General features: G+C 40.1%; 1 protein-coding gene across 1 annotated transcript; it reads right to left on the minus strand.

The window, feature by feature from the left end:
- Window positions 1-6,499: 6,499 nt before the first annotated feature.
- On the minus strand, window positions 6,500-18,329 carry LOC135093915 (uncharacterized). Its single transcript, XM_063993582.1, has 8 exons — window positions 18,220-18,329; window positions 15,297-15,430; window positions 14,041-14,181; window positions 13,407-13,470; window positions 12,763-12,899; window positions 12,087-12,195; window positions 10,966-11,074; window positions 6,500-7,301 (listed from the first exon to the last, which is right to left on the minus strand). The coding sequence occupies exons 1-8, from the start codon at window positions 18,281-18,283 to the stop codon at window positions 7,022-7,024; spliced, it is 1,038 nt and encodes a 345-aa protein (XP_063849652.1). The 5' UTR covers window positions 18,284-18,329; the 3' UTR covers window positions 6,500-7,021.
- Between the last annotated feature and the right edge of the window lie 1,702 nt (window positions 18,330-20,031).

Below are 20,031 nucleotides of genomic sequence, written 5' to 3' on the forward strand. Positions count from 1 at the left end.
TCTTCTTCTTCTTCTTCTTCTTCTTCTTTCTTCTTTCTTCTTCTTCTTCTTCTTCTTCTTCTTCTTCTTCTTCTTCTTCTTCTTCTTCTTCTTCTTCTTCTTCTTCTTCTTTTTCTTCTTTTTCTTCTTCTTCTTCTTCTTCTTCTTCTTCTTCTTCTTCTTCTTCTTCTTCTTCTTTTTCTTTTTCTTTTTCTTTTTCTTTTTCTTTTTCTTTTTCTTCTTCTTTTTCTTCTTCTTCTTCTTCTTCTTCATTACCCGTGATACACATTTTTTTTTTATGTAGGAGGGACACCGGCCAAGGGCAACAAAAAAAAAGATCCACTGAGATGCCGGTCCCCGAATAGCGGTAGACAAAATTTGAAGGATGTGTCTTGAAACCTCCCTCTTGAAGGAATTCACGTCATAGGAAGGTGGAAATACAGAAGCAGGCAGGGAGTTCCATATATTACCAGAGAAAGGGATGAATGACTGAGAATAGTGGTTAACTCTTGCATTAGAGAGGTGGGCAGAATAGGGGTGAGAGAAAGAGTCTTGAGCACTGAGGCCGCGGGAGTAGGGGGAGGCATGCAGTTAGCAAGGTCAGAAGAGCAGTTAGCATGAAAAGAGCGGTAGAAGATAGCAATTGATGCAACATTGCGGCGATGAGAAAGAGGCTGAAGACAGTCAGTTAGAGGAGAGGAGCTGATGAGACGAAAAGCTTTTGATTCCACCCTGTCTAGGAGAGCGGTATGAGTGGAAGCCCCCTCATACATGAGAAGCATACTCCATACATGGACGGATAAGGCCCGTGTACAGAGTTAGCAGCTGGGAGGGTGAGAAAAATTGGCGGAGACTTCAAAGAACGCTTTTGATATGTCCAAGGCAACAGCAAAAGTTTCATCAAAATCTCTAAAAGAGGGTGACCAAGACTCAGTAAGGAGAGCCAGAAGATCACCAGTAGAGCGGAGAAACAAGTCCTGAATCATTCAAGGTTTGAGCGAAGAGTTCAGCTTTATAAAGAGGGAGGGGTTGTAAAATCCCTAATCTTATGTTAAATTGCGTATGTTCAACACTATCTCCTCCCGTATTTATCGACCTTTTTTTTTATTTAAAAAGCATTTTAATCAAGAAGGATAGGAGAGTAATGCCTGCTATCTTTTTTTTCTTGTACGATATTTTTTACGATAAAAAAAAAATTGACAAATATTTGTTAAAAATAAAACTGAACTCCAAACAAAAGTTTCGATAGCAGACTTTGTTCGCCTCTCATAGTTTCATAAGCTGCAACAGCCCATACATGTGTAACAGGAAAAAAAACGAAGATCATTTTTATTTGCCAAAATCCGAAATTTTGATATGACGTCATAAAATTTAAAAGGTAACTATTTTTTCACCTCTTGCAGCTAGGGACTTGATATTTACAATATATATATATATATATATATATATATATATATATATATATATATATATATATATATATATATATATATATATATATATATATATATATATATATATATATATAAAATCAGAATATGTTGAAAAAGCTGACATAGTTTAATTTAGTTACTCCGATTGGTTTTGTACATAAGTCTAAAGCGTTTCATGATTTCATGCCTAATCACTGAGGAGGGGGAAGGGGGAGTCAGAATTTTATTATATATCGTCATATTTCTAAGTGAAAACCAATATTTAACTATTTAAAAATAAGTAAAATATTAATGCAAAAGATAATTGATGCAGATACATTGATAATTATTTGCTGGATTTACGAGAAAAAAAAATTATATATATATATATATATATATATATATATATATATATATATATATATATATATATATATATATATATATATATATATATATATATATATATATATATATATATATATATATATATATATATATATATATATATATATATATATATATATATATATATATATATATATATATATATATGAGAAAATAGCTAGGCCTAAAATTTCGTGTTCTCTAATGTTATACTTTGCGAGAGAACCGAAGATTTTCATACCATACTAAAGAAAAATGGTTATATCAGAAAAAAATATAAGAAAAGGGAAAAAAACCTATCATATATGTCTCGCGGCGGGTGAAACCGTGGAATTTCTTGACATTACATAAGGGGAAAACTTTTTTTTTTTATCAAAATGTTACATATATCAAAGGAAGCGAAAAAAAAAAATGCATAAAATAAAAAAAATAAAAAAAAATCCGGTCCGGCTCGTACAACCTCCACTAAATTTAGAAACAGATGTGATAGCAGAGGCGCCATCTGGTTGAAATGAAGGAGGAAAAGGGGAAGAAGCAAAGTCATTGGGGATGTTTTTGGTTAGGTGCCAGAAGTCACGAGGAGAGTTAGATCTTGATAAATTTTGACACTTTCTATTAATGAAGGAGTTTTTGGCCAACTGGAGAACAGACTTTTCATGGTTCTGGGCAGAAATATAAAGCGCATGAGATCTTGGTGACGGAAGGCTTAAGTACCTTTTGTGGGCCACGTATAGCACGAGAACAGGCTGTGTTAAACCAAGGTTTAGAAGGTTTATGTCGAGAAAAAAGAGTGAGGAATGTACGCCTCCATGCCAGACACTATCACCTCTGTTATGCGCTCAGCACACAAAAACGGGTCTCTGACATGGAAGTAGTACTCGTTCTAAGGAAAATCAGCAAAATACCTCCTCAGGTCCCCCCAACTAGCAGAGGCAAAACGCCAGAGGCACCTTCGCCTAGAGGGGTCCTGAGGAGGGATTGGAGCGATAGGACAAGATACAGATATGAGATTGAGATCGGAGCAGCCCAACGGAGAAGCTAGGGTGACAGCATAAGCAGGAATAGAGGTCAGGAAAAGGTCAAGAATGTTGGGCGTATCTCCAAGACGGTCAGGAATACAAGTAGGATGCTGTACCAATTGCTCTAGGTCGTGGAGGATAGCAAAGTTAAAGGCTAGTTCACCAGGATGGCCAGTGAAGGGAGAGGAAAGCCAAAACTGGTGGTGAACATTGAAGTCTCCAAGAATGGAGATCTCTGCAAAAGGGAAGAGTGTCAGAATGTGCTCCACTTTGGAAGTTAAGTAGTCAAAGAATTCCTTATTGTCAGAAGATTTAGGTGAGAGGTATACAGCACAGATAATAAATTTAGTTTGAGAGTGACTCTGTAGTCGTAGCCAGATGGTGGAAAACTCGGAAGATTCAAGAGAGTGGGCATGAGAGCAGGTCAAGCCGCCGCGCACATAAACGCAACATCCAGCTTTGGATTGAAAATGAGGATAGAGAAAGTAAAAGGGAACAGAAAAGGGGCTACTGTCAGTTACCTCAGACACCTGAGTTTCAGTGAGGAAAAGATGATGAAGGTGGTGTTCTACAGACTGAGAATAAGATCTAAGACCGCGAATGTTGCAGAAGTTAATGAAGAAAAAAAGTTGAGGGAGGTGTCAAGACATTTAGGGTCGATGCCAGAAGAGCAGTCCGAGGACTCTGAGATGGGGACTCAGATGGGGACTCCGAGGCTGGTGTAGGAGTCGCCATGATAATTTTGAATTTTTAGTGAAGGGTGTATGTGTTATTAGGTGCTTGTAGTTTTGTGTGGAGGAGGAGAGTTGTCTTTAAAGAGCAGGCTGTGACTGCCCCCTTGTATTGTGAAACACAAAGGGAAACGTTCAGTTTAATGATAGGTTCACAGCACCCTCTGATTGAGTGTTTTGGACATCAATGGGAGTAATTATTATTTCGGCAGATGCCTACTGCCTTCTCCAGCACAGCATAGCCTTTGAAATTTGTCTTAAGAAAACGAAGCATTTAATAACATAAGCCTTCAAAATGTCCAAACTAGACTCCTTTACTTGTATTGTGCGTGTTTCGTTTTCTTAACGGCATGACGATTATTTGAGTCCCAAGCTGGTAGTTGAAAGAAAACGTAAAAAATTGAGCACTGGTAACAAAGCGATGTCAATAAAAGAGAGTGATAAGTAGCCCGGGAGCTTTGAATGATGAATCTTTCCTCACGTCATTCATCGGAGAGACACTGGCCGGTGTAGATGTATCGCTCCTTTACTCCTGTCCTGCTCTATTCTGCAGTGTTCTGTGTCTCTTTGGATCTTCAAAAGCGCGCCCACAATACCTCTGATTCAAATGAGGTGTAGCTGTTACATATTGTCATTACCTACGTCATATTCTGAAACACTTCTGCGCCGCACCTCCACAACTTTACAAAGCCTCTAGTTGAAGTGATACGCGTTTTTAACTTTTCTTTTTAATATAGTCCTAGTGACATTAACAAAATTTCTACATTATTAACAGAAGAAAACTTATTCAAAACGCTTTAGTTTAAGTTCCACGGGTTTTTAAGGGTGTTTTTGCAGTTCTAGTGACAAATTAACAAAATTTCTACATTATGAAGAAGAAACACTCTTGAGAACCTTGTTAATCATCTTTGTGGACTTTGAAAATAGTCGTGGTGAAGTAACATGGACTTTAAGGGCGTTTGCACGGTTCTAGTGACAGATAAACCACATCTTAACATTATGAACAAAACACTCTTGAAAACCTGGCTAATCATCTCTATGGCCTTGAAAAACAGTCGTGTTGAGAGCAATGTGTTTCAGGATATGGGCTTTTTGTTCTGCTGCCCCCAAACTCCCCACCCCATCACCTTCTTCAGCCTTAAGTGTGTCATTCTCCTTGCCAGCTTCCGTTGTGTCCCTTCAGAATTTGCCTGCATTCTTAATTGTTTTCTTTTTTTTTTTTTATGTAGGAAGGACACTGGCCAAGGGCAACAAAAATCTAATAAAAAAAAAAGCCCACTGAAATGCCAGTCACATAAAAGGGTCAAAGCAGTGGTCAAAAATTGATGAATAAGTATCTTGAAACCTCCCTCTTGAAGGAATTCAAGTCATAGGAAGGTGGAAATACAGAAGCAGGCAGGGAGTTCCAGAGTTTACCAGAGAAAGGGATGAATGATTGAGAATACTGGTTAATTCTTGTGTTAGTGAGGTGGACAGAATAGGGGTGAGAGAAAGAAGAAAGTCTTGTGCAGCGAGGCCACGGAAGGAGGGGAGGCATGCAGTTAGCAAGATCAGAAGAGCAGTTAGCATGAAAATAGTGGTAGAAGACAGCTAGATATGCAACATTGCGGCGGTGAGAGAGAGGCTGAAGATAGTCAGTTAGAGGAGAGGAGTTGATGAGATGAAAAGCTTTTGATTCCACCCTGTCTAGAAGAGCAGTATGAGTGGAACCTCCCCAGACATGTGAAGCATACTCCATACATGGACGGATAAGGCCCTTGTACAGAGTTAGCAGCTGGGGGGGTGAGAAAAACTGGTGATGTCTCAGAACACCTAACTTCATGGAAGCTGTTTTAGCTAGAGATGAGATGTGAAGTTTCCAGTTCAGATTATAAGTAAAGGACAGACCGAGGATGTTCAGTGTAGAAGAGGGGGACAGTTGAGTGTCATTGAAGAAGAGGGGATAGTTGTCTGGAAGCTTGTGTCGAGTTGATAGATGGAGGAATTGAGTTTTTGAGGCATTGAACAATACCAAGTTTGCTCTGCCCCAATCAGAAATTTTAGAAAGATAAGAAGTCAAGCATTCTGTGGCTTCCCTGCATGATATGTTTACCTCCTGAAGGGTTGGACATCTATGAAAAGACGTGGAAAAGTGCAGGGTGGTATCATCAGCGTAGGAGTGGATAAGACAAGAAGTTTGGTTTAGAAGATCATTAATGAATAATAAGAAGAGATTGGGTGACAGGACAGAACCCTGAGGAACACCACTGTTAATAGATTTAGGAGAAGAACAGTGACCGTTTACGTCTTATCTGTCTAGCCATCGTTTTCATGTTTTGTTTTTGTTTTTTATTTATCTATTTTTTTTTTCTTTCCTATCTGCATTGATTTTGATATTTTAGTTAGTTGTTATATTATGTTTCATCAGCTTTTGTGTTTCTTGTTTATCTGATCCCAGTCTAAGTCACTCAAAATGTTAAGATGAAAGTTAAAAATAGCAAAAATAAGATATACTTCAAATTTAAAAGAAAAAAATACATATTAAGTAGGCAAGAATTTAAATGTACTTTATATATTTTGGAATCTCATGATGGTTCAGGCAGGAGGAAAGAAAATTTATCACATGTTTCAAAGCAAGACAGGAATACATAGAGCAGTGAATGAATGAGAGCATCAGTCTAGCAGTGTCACAGCGTCCCCGTTCCCTCACCTGCCTCAGTTACCGCCACACACCTGATGACACACAGTAGAGTAAATAGCATTAGCAGTTTTCTCTCTCTCCATTTCAGTGTAATGCACTCATTTCCAAACATCCTAACCTAACCTTACATTTCCTATATCCAAACATCTCTAATCATTTCATCCTAACCCAACCTAACTTAACCTAAGCTAACCTATCCTATCCCAACTTTTAACCTGACTTAACTTAACATTCTGTATTTCCAAACATCTCCATTTTAATCTTCTCATAAGGAAGATACAAACCCAAGACAGTGTTTTATTCTTTTATTTATCCTGCCAAAGAAATAAACTTATGAAATCTTTGACAACTATTCAAATTTAAAAAAATCAGGCAAACAGACTTGGTTGTGTTTACCATTGTTATTATTCTTACCATTCTTCTTATTATCATCATTGTCTTTGTTCTGTTTAATTCACGACTGAGTTTACTGGTGGCAAAGTTATGGTTTTAATGATTAAAGTAGTAATTGTTATAGTTATGCATGACAGCAGTAACAGTAATGGAAACAGTAACAGTGGTTGTAGTAGTGGTAAGAGGAGGAGGAGGAAGAGAAATTGGGAGAGGAAAAGAGAAAGAAAAATAAGAAAAGAAAGAGAAGTAGGAAGAAAAGAGTAAGAGGAAAAGATGCAAAACTGCTTCCAAATAACAATTTTCCTATAGAACAATATGATTCTCTCTCTCTCTCTCTCTCTCTCTCTCTCTCTCTCTCTACATCTTACACACACACACACACACACACAATCACTATCAAACCACTCTCATCACCATTATCTAAAAGTACCCAGCATCACCACCACCACCATAACCACCACCACCACCACCACCACCACCACCACCACTCTGCTGCTGGCTGGACACACACAGGGGACTCTTCTGCTGCATACAATCTTCATCAGTCATGTAGAAGAAGTGTGTGTAGGAAAGGCCTGCACAGAAGCCCCTGGAGGATGGTTCTGGGGCCTGGCGGTAATGGTAGCAGGTAGCGCCATTAGCCTCGCGAGTGTTGTGTGTGGAGGTGGTGATGTTTCGGACCTGGCACTCATCGTAGCGTCTGTGTGAGGGGATGAGAACACAAGGGTTGGTGCAGGAAGCCATCAGGCCTACACGTGGCAATCCCTGTATAAAATGTGCCTTTCATTTTCCATCCATCACCCCCATCCATATATTTGTCTAGTCTTCTTTTAAAGCTTTCTGTTGACTTAACACTAACAACCTGATTACTGAGTCTATTCCATTCACTGACCATTCTATTTGAGAACCAATTTCTTCCTCTCTTTTTAAGGTTTAATGAAGCTTGAACCCATTTTTTCTTGTCCTGCCCTGATTAATGGCCTTGAGGATTTTGCCTGAAGACTTGAAGACCTCCATCAAATCCCCTCTTAGTCACCCTTGTCATATCCCCCTGTACCATTTAAAGACCTCCATCAGATCCCCTCTTAGTCACCCTTGTCATGTCCCCTGTACCACTTGAAGATCTCCATCAGATCCCCTCTTAACCTACTCCTCTCTAAGGAATGTAAATGTGAATAGATGGGTTATGTAGTGAATGACTGGAGGAATGGGAAAGACTAAAGGAGGAGGAATGGCTGGGTTATATAGTGGAGGGAAGATTGGAGAGGATATAGGTGTAGTGTCTGTTTGAGAGTGGGAAGACTTAGCAGGCTGTAGTGGAAGTTACTGAGGTTTTCAAGGGTGTTTTCATGATTCCATTGATGGTTTAACAAGCTCTAAAGGAAGTTATTGGGATTTTCAATGGTTCAACAGGCTCTAATGGAAGTTTTTGGGATTTTCAAAGATGTTTTCATGGTTCTATTTATAGTTTAAGAGACTCTAGCAAAAGTTACTGAAGTTATCAGGGGGTTTAACAGGCTTTAGTGGAAGGTTATAAGGATTATCAAGGGTGTTTTGATTTCTGTATTGATAGTTTAATAGAATTTACTGGAAGTTTATGGAGTTTTCAAGGATATTTTTGTGTTCTGCATCATCAGTAGCGATAAGAAACACCAAGGAGAACCTGACTAATTATCTCTGTGGCCTTTGAGAACAATCCTGATAACAGAACATTCAAGAACATAAACCATTACCTTACCATTTCCCAGCCAACCTTCCCCATGCCTTTGTCACTCAGTACACTCAATAACTTACTATAACCTTCCCAAACATGTCCCCAAATTTTCTAACTTTACTGTCTAAAACTTTAATACTTTTATTGATGTATGTACCAATTCACAGCACCAGAAGCAGTGAAATCTTTGTAAGTATTCACAAGGAAGAATAAAAAAAGGGGAGTCAAAAGAATAGATTAAGTAGTTTGTGGCTAGTACGGTGCTACATGAGACTGTCCCTTTCCAACAGTGGGTGACAGGGCTGTGTGTGTGTGTGTGTGTGTGTGTGTGTGTGTGTGTGTGTGTGTGTGTGTGTGTGTGTGTGTGTGTGTGTGTGTGTGTGTGTGTGTGTGTGTGTGTGTGTGTGTGTGTGTGTGTTTGTGGTGCCTTGTCTGCACTGCCCTGTGTGGGATTGCCGGCCTGATATTGTGATAGATAGGTAGACTACTACTACTACTACTACTACTCCTTTCCCTTTCTATCAGGGGCCAAAGGGGTTAAGACTGTCAATGTGTGTGTGTGTGTGTATCTACCTACTTGTGCTTTATGGGAAAAGAGCTGTGCTTATGCTGTCCCATCTCCATATCTTTTAATATCCAACTTAGCCTTGAATCCATGTATACTTTTTTGCATTTACTATCCTCTCATCCAGACTGTTCCATACATCAACACTTCTATATGGGAAACTATACTTTTTGATGTCTCTTCTACAAGCACTCTTCTTCTGCCTCTTTCCACTCTTTCTTCTGCCTCTTGTATCACATATATCCCAAGCCATCAAGTCATTCTGGTCTACCTTCTCCACTCTCTCATGTGCTTTATATATCCCTTTATATGTTCTCTCCTTTTTTCCAGCGCTGACTGATGTAACCCTTCCAATCTCTCTTCATATGTCAAGTCCCTGATATTTGGTGCCATCTTCGTTGCTGCCCTCCTACTCTCTCCAACTTTCTTATATCCTTTTTCTTGTAGGGCAACCACACTACCACTGCGTATTCCAATCTAAGTCTAATCAGTGACATAATCATCTTCCTGATCATCTCTTCATCCATATACACAAAATCCAGCCTTATTCTTCTCAACAAGTTAAAGGTTTCTCCTGTAATTTTGCTAATGTGTTTCCCTGGGGTCAAATTCCCTGTCACTGTAACACCTAAATCTTTTTCCTCTTCTCCTCCACTCAACCTCTCACCGTTCAACACATACTTTCCATTTACTCTCCTTGCACTCTTTCCAAATTCTATTACTTTACATTTCTTGAGATTCAATTCTATTTCTCATTGATGACTCCACCCTGATATCTTGTTGAGATCTTGTAACACTCCACAATCCTCTGCATCCTCAACTCTTTTTTGCCAACTTGGCATCATCTGCAAAAGGCTCATGTAGCTTATCACACTCTGTCATATCATTTATATAAACCACAAACATGATTGGTGCAACTAATGAACCTTGGGGTACTCTGCTTGTGACTTTCCTCCACAATGATTCCTGATCTTTTACTACTGTTCTCATCTCTCTATTAGTCAAGAAATTTTCCATCCATGTCAGCAGGCCACCCCTTAGCCCACCGTCATGCTTCAACTTCCACAGTAATTTCCTGTGTGGCACTTCTTCAGGTCTTAATAAATGCAGTCTACCCAACTGTCTCTCTCTTGCATTATATTCACCACTCTACAATAAAAGCTCGGTAAGTTTGTAACACATGATCTCCCTCTCCTAGATCCAAATTGTTGCTTTGTCATCACTTCATTTTCTTCTAGTACTGCATCCATTCTTCCTTCAATAATCTTTCACACATCTTACACTGGTTTGTAGTTCTTTGTTATCACCTTTACAGATTGGCACTATATTGGCTCTCTTCCATTCAATCAGTACTCTACTTTCATTTAGGGAGATCTCAATAATACTGTGAACCACCCATGTCAACTGCTGATTGCATTCTTTCAATATCCATCCTGAAACTCCATTAAATCCCTGGGCATTTCTAACGTCTAATTCCTCCAACTGTTTCCGCACGTCTCCTTCAGTCACTTGGATTTCCCCTAGACCCATTTCCTCACTCATCTCACTCTGCCCCACTCTGCCCCTCTCTTTTGTAAACACTGCTTGTTCATTATTGCTGCTATTTCAGCTGGATCCTCAAACATTTGACTGTTCACCTTCAACCTATTTGTTCCTTCTCTATTTTTCATTTTGCTATTCACATATATGGAGAAGAGTTTTGGTTCTTCCTTATGTTTGTCAAAAATATCTTTCTCATAACTTTTCCTTTCTTCTCTAATAACCCTTACATACTCATTTCTTGTAGTGTGTGTGTGTGTGTGTGTGTGTGTGTGTGTGTGTGTGTGTGTGTGTGTGTGTGTGTGTGTGTGTGTGTGTGTGTGTGTGTGTGTGTGAGTCTGGTGCCTTGTCTGAGCCGCCCTGTGTTGGATTTCTGGCCTGGCATAGAGATGGATAGGCTGTACTGCATGAAGAAATGTCTAAGAGTGGCTGTTAATTAGGAAAAACAGGACAAATAGTAAGAATATGTTGAACCTTTTATAGTAACCTGATCCAGCTTTGACAGATTTGTAGATGCAGGACACACTCACTCACTCACTCACTCACCTGACAGCCCAGTAAGGGGAGCCAAGGACCATGGGAGTGTCATCTAGCCAGGTCCAGCCTCTCCCCTTCTCCCTCTGCCTCCCTCCCAGCCAGAAGTCACTTGTCAGCTCTGGAAATGATAGGAATTAGTCATATGTGTGTGTGTGTGTGTGTGTGTGTGTGTGTGTGTGTGTGTGTGTGTGTGTGTGTGTGTGTGTGTGTGTGTGTGTGTGTGTGTGTGTGTAATTACCTACCTAGTTGTAATTTACCTGGCCTGAGCTACACTGGTGTGGTCCCATCTCCATGTTTACACTTGTCCAGCTTTTCCTTAAAGTTGTGCACACTCACTGCCAATACTACGTCCTCACTTAGCTTGATCCAAACTTCTGTATTTCTCTGTGGGAAACTATTTCTTCATGTCACTCAAGCATCTTCCTTTTCATAGTTTTGCTGTGTCCTCATGTGTGTCTGGTATTTCCTTCTTCTCCTAGCAGCAGTTTTTCATTATCAATTTCTTCCACTCCATTCCACAATTTATATATCAGTATTAAGTCTCCCCTTTCTCTCCTTTGTTCCAATGTTGGCAGATTCTTTCCCTTCAACCTGTCTTCATATGTTAATTCTTCCAGTTCTGGAATCATCTTCTTTGCCATCCTTTGTATCCTTTCTAGTTTTTTTATGTTTCTTCTTGTGGAGAGACCACACTGATTCACAATGTTCCAGCTTTGGTCTAATCATAGTGGTAATTATCTTTCTTATCATATCTATTCATGTAGTGGAATGCTGTTCAATATTTCTCTCTCTCTCTCTCTCTCTCTCTCTCTCTCTCTCTCTCTCTGTGTGTGTGTGTGTGTGTGTGTGTGTGTGTGTGTGTGTGTGTGTGTGTGTGTGTGTGTGTGTGTGTGTGTGTGTGTGTGTGTTTGTGTGTGTGTGTGTAAAATTGGAAAAAAATTGTGCAATCTGACGGTAGGTTACAGCACCATGTATTGTACAGTAGTGGTTATTCTCTGAGAACCAATGTACCCCCTCAAAAGTGCAAATGTACCACTGGGGATACATGTACCCCAGGTTGGGAACCCCTGATTCTGAGAGACAAACAGACAGACTTAGCCACCACCACCACCACCACCACCAGTACTCACGGTGGTCCTGCAGGTGCTTGATGACTGTGGTGAAGTGGGTCACACTCTTGAAGGTCAGGAGGTCACCACCTAACACACGACAGAATGCCCTTGCCTCACCCCAGCTCACCTGAGGGATAGATAGATACTGTAGATAGATAGATAGACAGATATATAGATAGATAGGTCAGTATGTAGATGGAGAGATAGATAGGTAGATAGATAGATACATAGATAGACAAATAGATAGATAAACAAATAGGTAGATTTTTTTATGTAAGGGCAATGGCCAAGGGCAACAAAAATAAATTAATAGAATAAGAATAAGCTCATTGAGGTGCCAGTCACAAAATAAAGGCAAAACTATAGATAGATAAATAGATAATTCATCCTCTCTCTCTCTCTCTCTCTCTCTCTCTCTCTCTCTCTCTCTCTCTCTCTCTCTCTCTCTCTCTCTCTCTCTCTCTCTCTCAAGCCCCATTCTCACCCATCCCTCACTTATACCCATCCCATCACCACCTTTCCTTCACCCCTCACCACCCTACACTCCTCTCCCATCCTTCCCTGCCCCCTTCACCCAGCCCCTTCCTCACTCACCATTCTCAACACCATCCCTATTTCATCCATCCTATCACCTTATCCCTCTCTCACCCCACACCCCTACCCACCCTCCCTTGGCCCCCACCACCTCTCTCACCTTGCCGACAGAGAAGACAGACAGGCACTGGTCGCCCACCATAGTGAACATCTCAGGGCAGTCTGGGTGGCTCACTGTGTTGTTCAAGTTGGCCACCAGGTCGTCACCAAGCTCTTCGCTGCGCCGCCAACTTGGGTCTTGGGCGGGAGGGGAAATTTGGGAGTTTTTGTTGTTTTTTTTTAGTTATATATATTTTTTTTTCATTTGTCTATTTCTTTTTTTATATCTCTCTCTCTCTCTCTCTCTCTCTCTCTCTCTCTCTCTCTCTCTCTCTCTCTCTCTCTCTCTCTCTCTCTCAGCGCATATAATTCTGATTAACTCTTGCATTAGAGAGGTGGACAGAATAGTGTTGAAAGACTGAGAATATTGGTTAACTCTTGCAGTAGGGAAGTGGACAGAATAGTGTTGAAAGATTGAGAATACTGGTTAACTTTTGCATTAGAGAGGTGGACAGAACATGGATGAAAGAAAGTAGAAAGTTGCTCACTACACTCACCCACTCATTCATTCACCCACCCACTCACTTACTCACTCACTCATTCATTCACTCAATCACCCACCCTCTCATCCACCCACCCACTCACTCACTCAATCACTCACTCATGCATCCACCCACCCACTCACTCACCCACCCGCACACTCACCTGGAGGTCCATCCGCTGAGATGAAAATAGACGAAAATTTCTGAATTGTGTTGTCATTCAATACCTGAGGAACAAGAAAGTGTTAGTAGCAGTAGTAGTAGTAGTAGTAGTAGTAGTAGTAGTAGTAGTAGTAGTAGTAGTAGTAGTAGTAGTAGTAGTAGTCATAGTTGTTGTTGTAGCAGTAGTAGTAGTAGTAGTAGTAGTAGTAGTAGATGAAGAAGGTAAAAAAGCAGCAGCAGCAGTAGCAGCAGTAGTAGTAGTAGTAGTAGTAGTAGTAGTAGTAGTAGTAGTAGTAGTAGTAGTAGTAGTAGTAGTAGTAGTAGTAGTAGTAGTAGTAGAGAAAAGATAAAGAAGGAAGAGAAAGAGGTAACAGTAAGAAATAGAAGAAAGAATAATAATAAGAAGAAAAAGTAAGAAGAAAGAGTAAAAGGATATAGCAGTACAAAATTAAAGAAAAAAGAAGAGGAAAAGAAAGAAAAAAACTAAAAAATATGAAGAGGAGAGAAACAGAATAAAGAAAAGAAAAATGACAGAAGCAGTTATAGTAGTAGTAATAATAGAAGTAACAGCAGTAGTAGTAGTAGCAATAACCCACATACACACACACATACACCCACCACCAGCACCACCTCACCTTGCACATCTTGGCATCAATGGGGCCCTGACAAGGAGGGTCCGTCATCTGGCAGTAGTTCTGAAGTCTCATGCATTCCATCTCCCCATTCCTGCGACACGCCACCTCCTCCCTCTCACAGCCATAGTGGGACTTGAACACCTGGAAATGGGGAGAAATGGGGTTAGTTGTGAAGGAAATGTTGGGTTTTGTGGGGAAAGGTCTTCAAGTGGTACAGGGAACATGACAAGGGTGACTAAGAGTGGATCTGATGGAGGTCTTCTAGTGGTACAGAGGACATGACAAGGGTGACTAAGAGTGAATCTGATGGAGGTCTTCTAGTGGTACAGAGGACATGACAAGGGTGGCTAAGAGTGAATCTGATGGAGGTCTTCTAGTGGTACAGGGAACATGACAAGGGTGGCTAAGAGGGGATCTGAAGGAGATCTTCATGTGGTACAGGAGACATGGCAAGGGTGGCTATAAGGGGATCTGATGGAGGTCTTCATGTGGTACAGGAGACATGACATGGGTGACCTAAGTAAAATTCTTAGGGTCAGTAATCAGGGTAGGACAAGAAATAAAGAGTTCCAGTTTGCTAGAGTTACATTTAAAAAAGAGAAGAAGGAACTGGTTCTCAAATAGAGTGGTGGATGAATGGAACAGACTCAGTAATCAGGTTTTTAGTCAATAGGGAGCTTTAAAAGAAGACAAATGTATGGAAGGAGATGACAGGTGGGCAAAAGGCAGGTACAGGCTAGGTGGGAGAGAGATCAGGTTAGGTGGGAGAGAGATGAGGTTTGATGGGGGGAGAGATAAATTTTGGTGGGAGGGATAAGGTTAGGAAGGAAGAAGATATGAGGTCAGGTAGGGAGGAGAGATGAGGTTAGGTGGGGTCATTGCTGATCTGGCTACTGTCACAATGTTAGGGGAATTGTTAGATTAGAGGTGGGGGATGAAAGACATGCTGACCCCAATAAGACAACCTATCACGACCCCCATTACTCCCATTACTTACTCGACTCCTGACTCACAAACCCACACCCATTCACAAATCCACCTCTACCATTCCCCTCTCACAAACCCACTGCCCTATTCACCACTGGCCCCATACCTATTCCTAACTCCCCATTCCAACTCTGCACACACAAACCCATCCCTCCTTCCGTACACTACTCGCAGGCCCATCCCTACCTCACTTAACCAATCATAAACCTATCCCTCACTCCCCTCTTCCTCCCCATTTCCACTCCCTCACCATACACCCCCTAACTCACCATGCACAAATCTGGGTCCTCGTCCTCCCCATCTTCGCAGTCATTTTCCCCGTCACACACGTAACGTAGCTTCACACACTTCTCTTCTGATGAACAAGCTATTTCTTCCTCCTTCTGGGAACACTCCAAGGCGCCTGAGGGAAGAAGTGTTATTATTATTATTATTACTATTATTATTATTATTATTATTATTATTATTATTATTATTATTATTATTATTATTATTATTATTATTATTAATTTATCTATTTTTTTTTATGTAAGGGGGGAGGCCAAGGGGGAACCGAAAATTTAGGTAAACAATAACGGAGGGCCACCGATGCGCGTCACCACACACGAGTCAGGCAGCAGGAGTGAGCGTTAGAAATTGTTGAAGGATAGGTACCCTAGGCTACAGTAAGTGTTCTGTTGTTGTTGTTGTTGTTGTTGTCATTGTTGTTGTTGTTGTTGTTGTTGTTGTCATTGCTGTAGTCAGTCCAATATTCCTCTCAGTAACGGGAAAAAATTGTGTATGAATCTTTCTCTCTTTCCCTATGTAGCTGATCTTATGTTTATTATTATTATTATTATTATTATTATTATTATTATTATTATTATTATTATTATTATTATTATTATTATTGTTATTATTATCATTATTATCATTATTACGATAAACAGCACCGAGACAAAGAGAGAGAGAGAGAAGAGAGAAAGAGAGGGAGTTCTGCAGGTGAGTGGAGGGTGAGATCAGTTATGAGAGAGAGAGAGAGAGAGAGAGAGAGAGAGAGAGAGAGAGAGAGAGATTTGTAAAGGCCTGGCCACACCAGGAAACATTGTTTGGAAACAATGTTTTGCAAAATGTTAGTAAATCTTTCACATGTATGGGAATGGGAAACTGTGTGTGTGTGTGTGTGTGTGTGTGTGCGGCGGTGACGATGAATCAGGAGTGTTGCGAGATTGTCAGTAATTTCTGGAGATCTTAAATTTTTATATTTTGTCAGGACTTAAAGAAATTAGTTATTCTAAAATCTCCTGAAAATCTAACTTGTGGGAACCACATCCGTAAAATTATTTCAAAGTCAGTCGTGGACGTCCGAAGAAAATTAGTGAAACCTGCGCCATCACTCTCAGTCCGCCAGGAGCAAGTCACCATAAAAGGTTATCATTTCTTAAAAAATCCTCACCCATCCCTTTTTCTTTCTCTCGCCCTTCCATTAATTATCAAAAATACCGAGTAAAATACAAAGGCTGCTGCAGCAACCCCTACACTCATCGCAGGCAGGATGGTAACTGAGGTATGGACAGTAAATAATTTTTGGAAACCGCAAACTGTTTGGGAACTATTTGCAGTTTCCAAACAGTTTCTCGGAAACTGTTAGCAAAGTTTCCAAAACAATGTTTGGTGGTGTGGACAGGCCTTTAGAGAGGAAAGGCAGGTTATATATTTGGAATATAGAATAGGCAATGAGAGGCAGTGAACTGTAAAGGAGAGGTGAGTTTCCACAATGTGAGAGATGCCGTATTGTGAAAGAGGTTGGATTCAAATGCCATCACCGTGCAGGCAGACTTGGACAGGATGAACGCATGGACAGAGATGACAAATGCAGTTGAATATTAACAAATGCAAAGTGTAGGTAGAAGAAAGTCATACAATATCAAAATACACAGTGAAGAACGAAAAAAAGATTTAGGAATTATAGTTATCTCTGATTTCCGTCTAAGAAAACAATGTATAGAGGAGAGAAATAAAGCAAATCGGGTATTAGGATTAATTTTCAAGAGTGTTAGAGGTGGAAGTCCCAGAGAAATATTGAAGTTGTATTTAGCACTAGTCAGACTTTATGTAGACTACGCTGTGCAGTTCTGGTCCCCATATTACAGGAAAGATATAGGTCTGTTAGAATCAGTACAAAAGAGAATGACTCAAAAATACAGGCGATGAGGGATATTCCTTACGAAACGAGACTGAAGCTACTCAATTTACACTCCTTAGAGAGACGTAGGTTAAGAGAGAACTTGATAGAAGTTTTTAATTGGTATAGGGGATATAATAAAGGTGACAAACAAAATTCTCAGGATCAGTAATCAGGATAGAACAAAAAAAATAAATAAAAATAAAGGGTTCAAGCTTGATAAAGTTGGGTTTAAGGAAGAGATAGAAAGGAATTGGTTCTCAAATAGTGGTAGGTGAATGGATTGCACTCAGTAATCAGGTTGTTAGTGCTGAGTCGTTGGGGAGCTTTGAAAGAAGGTAAGGCAGATGTATGGATGGGAATGACAAGTGAAATTAAATAGGTGTGTTTCATACAGGAACTGCCACGTGTAGGCGTGATGGCTTCTTGTAGCTTCCCTTATTTATTTATGTTCTTAGATTCTTAAAAGAGTGTAAAAGAGAGGTTATTTGTTTAGAATTACACAGAAAATGAGTTAGTGATTTGTGAAAGAAAAATCATATGTTTGAAATTTACATAGAGAATGAGTTAGTGAATTGCGAAAGAGAGAATAAAGGAGGTGATTGGAATTTACACCCGAAAATGAGTTAGTAATTTGTAAAAGGCAGAGGGAAGAGAGAGAGGTTATAATTATGTCTGAAGTACACACAGAAAATGAGTTAGTGACTTGTAAAAGAGACGGAAATATAGAGATAACTGCAATATACACCGAAAATGCAAGATAGTGAAATGTAAAGGAGAGAGAGGAAAGAGAAAAAAAAAAGTAACCAAAAACAGAAACAGAAAATAGGAAAAAAATGATAGGAAAGTAACAAAAAAAAAAAAAAAAAGGTGTTCGTAGTTTAAATATTTTGGTGTTCTTAAGATAAAAAAAAAAGTAAGTAAAATAAATAAATAAAATTTTTAGAAATCTCTCACTTTGTCTCCCTAAATAATAAATCTGCACAAGTTTGGGTGGTCTTAGCCTACACACACACACACACACTCACCTCCCAGACTGCAGCACGTGAGGGAGAGGAGGAGGAGGAGGAGGAGCGGAGGAGTGTTCGCCATGATGGAGAGAGAGAGACTGGAGGGAGGAGAGACTTGCCTCCCTCTCGCTGACTCTGCAGGAAGTGAGAGAGAGAGAGAGAGAGAGAGAGAGAGAGAGAGAGAGAGAGAGAGAGAGAGAGAGAGAGAGAGAGAGAGAGAGAGGTCTGAGTGTATCATAGTAAACTCTCCCTCTCTCTCTCTCACTTCCTCCAGAGAGAGAGAGAGAGAGAGAGAGAGAGAGAGAGAGAGAGAGAGAGTTTACTACTACACACTCAGACACACATACAGACAGACACCTCTCCCTACCTCTCCCATCCTTTCCCATGCATTCTCTCTCCCCAACAACCCATCGACCCTTAGTTCCGGGGAGTGGAGAGGGAGAGGGAGGGGGGAGAGCGTGGGAGCTGTCTGAGTGGATGCAAAGCAGGAAGGGAGGGGAAGGGAAGGGGAAGGGAAGGGGAGAGAGCTAAGACGGAGCCTATGTGTGATTTTTTTTTTTGGGGGGGTATTTGAGATTAATCCAGTTTTTCTGTTGGTGGAGGTATTTGTGGCCTCGTATTCTGGAACACTTCAGCGTCGCATCCCTACAGGGGTTCCTAACGGTGTTTTTATGGTTCTAGTGACAGGTTAACAACAACAGTAACAGGATAAACACTTTCAAAAGGCTGTCGTTGAAGTTAAGCATGTTCCTGTCAGTATTTTTATGGTTCTTGTGACAGGTTAACATTTCGACATTAGTAACAGGATAAATACTCTTTCAAAAGGCTGTCGTTGAAGTGAAACGTTTTCCTATCAGTGTTTTTATGGTTCTAGTGACAGGTTAACAACAACAGTAGCAGGATAAACACTCTTTCAAAAGGCTGTCGTTGAAGTTACGCGGGTTCTAGTTACAGGTTAACAACATTTCTACGGCATTAAAGGGAGAAACGCTCTTTCACAGTTAAAGCTACGCGGATTCTTAAGGATACTCTTATGTTTCTAGTGACATATTAACAAGATTTCTACATCATTATCTTTATTTATTTGTCTTTATTTGGTTTATCAGGCTCCACTCCACCGACTTGTGGCGCTCTGAAGAAGAACAAACTTTTTCAGAAGACTCGTTGAAGCTAAAAGGGTTCTTAAAGGGTGCTTTTATGGTTCCATTGACAGATTTAACAAGAGTTCTACATCACTGAAAGGAGAAACAGTCTTGAGAACCCGCCTGGTCATCTCTGTGGCCTTTGCAAACAGTCGTGGTGAGAGAGGTGAGAAAGGCATGCATATTGTACTGGGGTATTTAGAAAGGTGAAAAAAGGTACTGGGACATTTAGTAGGGCTGTGAAATGCATGAATATTGTACTGGGGCATCTGGGAAGGTGAGAAAGATTAATACATTGTACTGAGGCATTTAGAAGGGCTGTGAGAGGCATACGTATTGCATTGGGGTATTTGATAAGGTGTTGAAGGAAAAGCTTAAAATATGCATAAGTACATATTTTTTTTAGCATAATTTATCTTTACTAACCCTGGTAGTCACAATAAACAGCATTAGTAAAAAGAAGTTAAAAATCTTTTATTATCGGATACTGGAGGGTTATGAAAGATAGAGGCGAAAGTGGGATAAAAAGTCCTTAGATTTAACATTCCCAGCCTCTCTCCACTCATATATAGTGGAAATATAAAGATTACTAGTCAAACCAGATATGAGAGGCCACTATAACAAACATATTGGGTATTGAGAAAAATGATTACAGTAGTAAGGTAAAAAGTACTTTATTACAACATTC

This window comes from Scylla paramamosain, chromosome 44 (genome assembly GCF_035594125.1).
Source record: "Scylla paramamosain isolate STU-SP2022 chromosome 44, ASM3559412v1, whole genome shotgun sequence".
In the NCBI taxonomy this organism is placed as follows: domain Eukaryota; kingdom Metazoa; phylum Arthropoda; class Malacostraca; order Decapoda; family Portunidae; genus Scylla; species Scylla paramamosain.

Coding starts and splice junctions, on each gene's coding strand:
- LOC135093915 (XM_063993582.1), bottom strand. CDS start 18,283: ATGGCGAACACTCCTCCGCTCCTCCTCCTCCTCCTCCTCTCCCTCACG. Junction 15,431..18,219: donor CACGTGCTGCAGTCTGGGAG/GTGAGTGTGTGT, acceptor TTCTTCCCTCAG/GCGCCTTGGAGTGTTCCCAG. Junction 12,196..12,762: donor CTGTCTTCTCTGTCGGCAAG/GTGAGAGAGGTG, acceptor TCTATCCCTCAG/GTGAGCTGGGGTGAGGCAAG.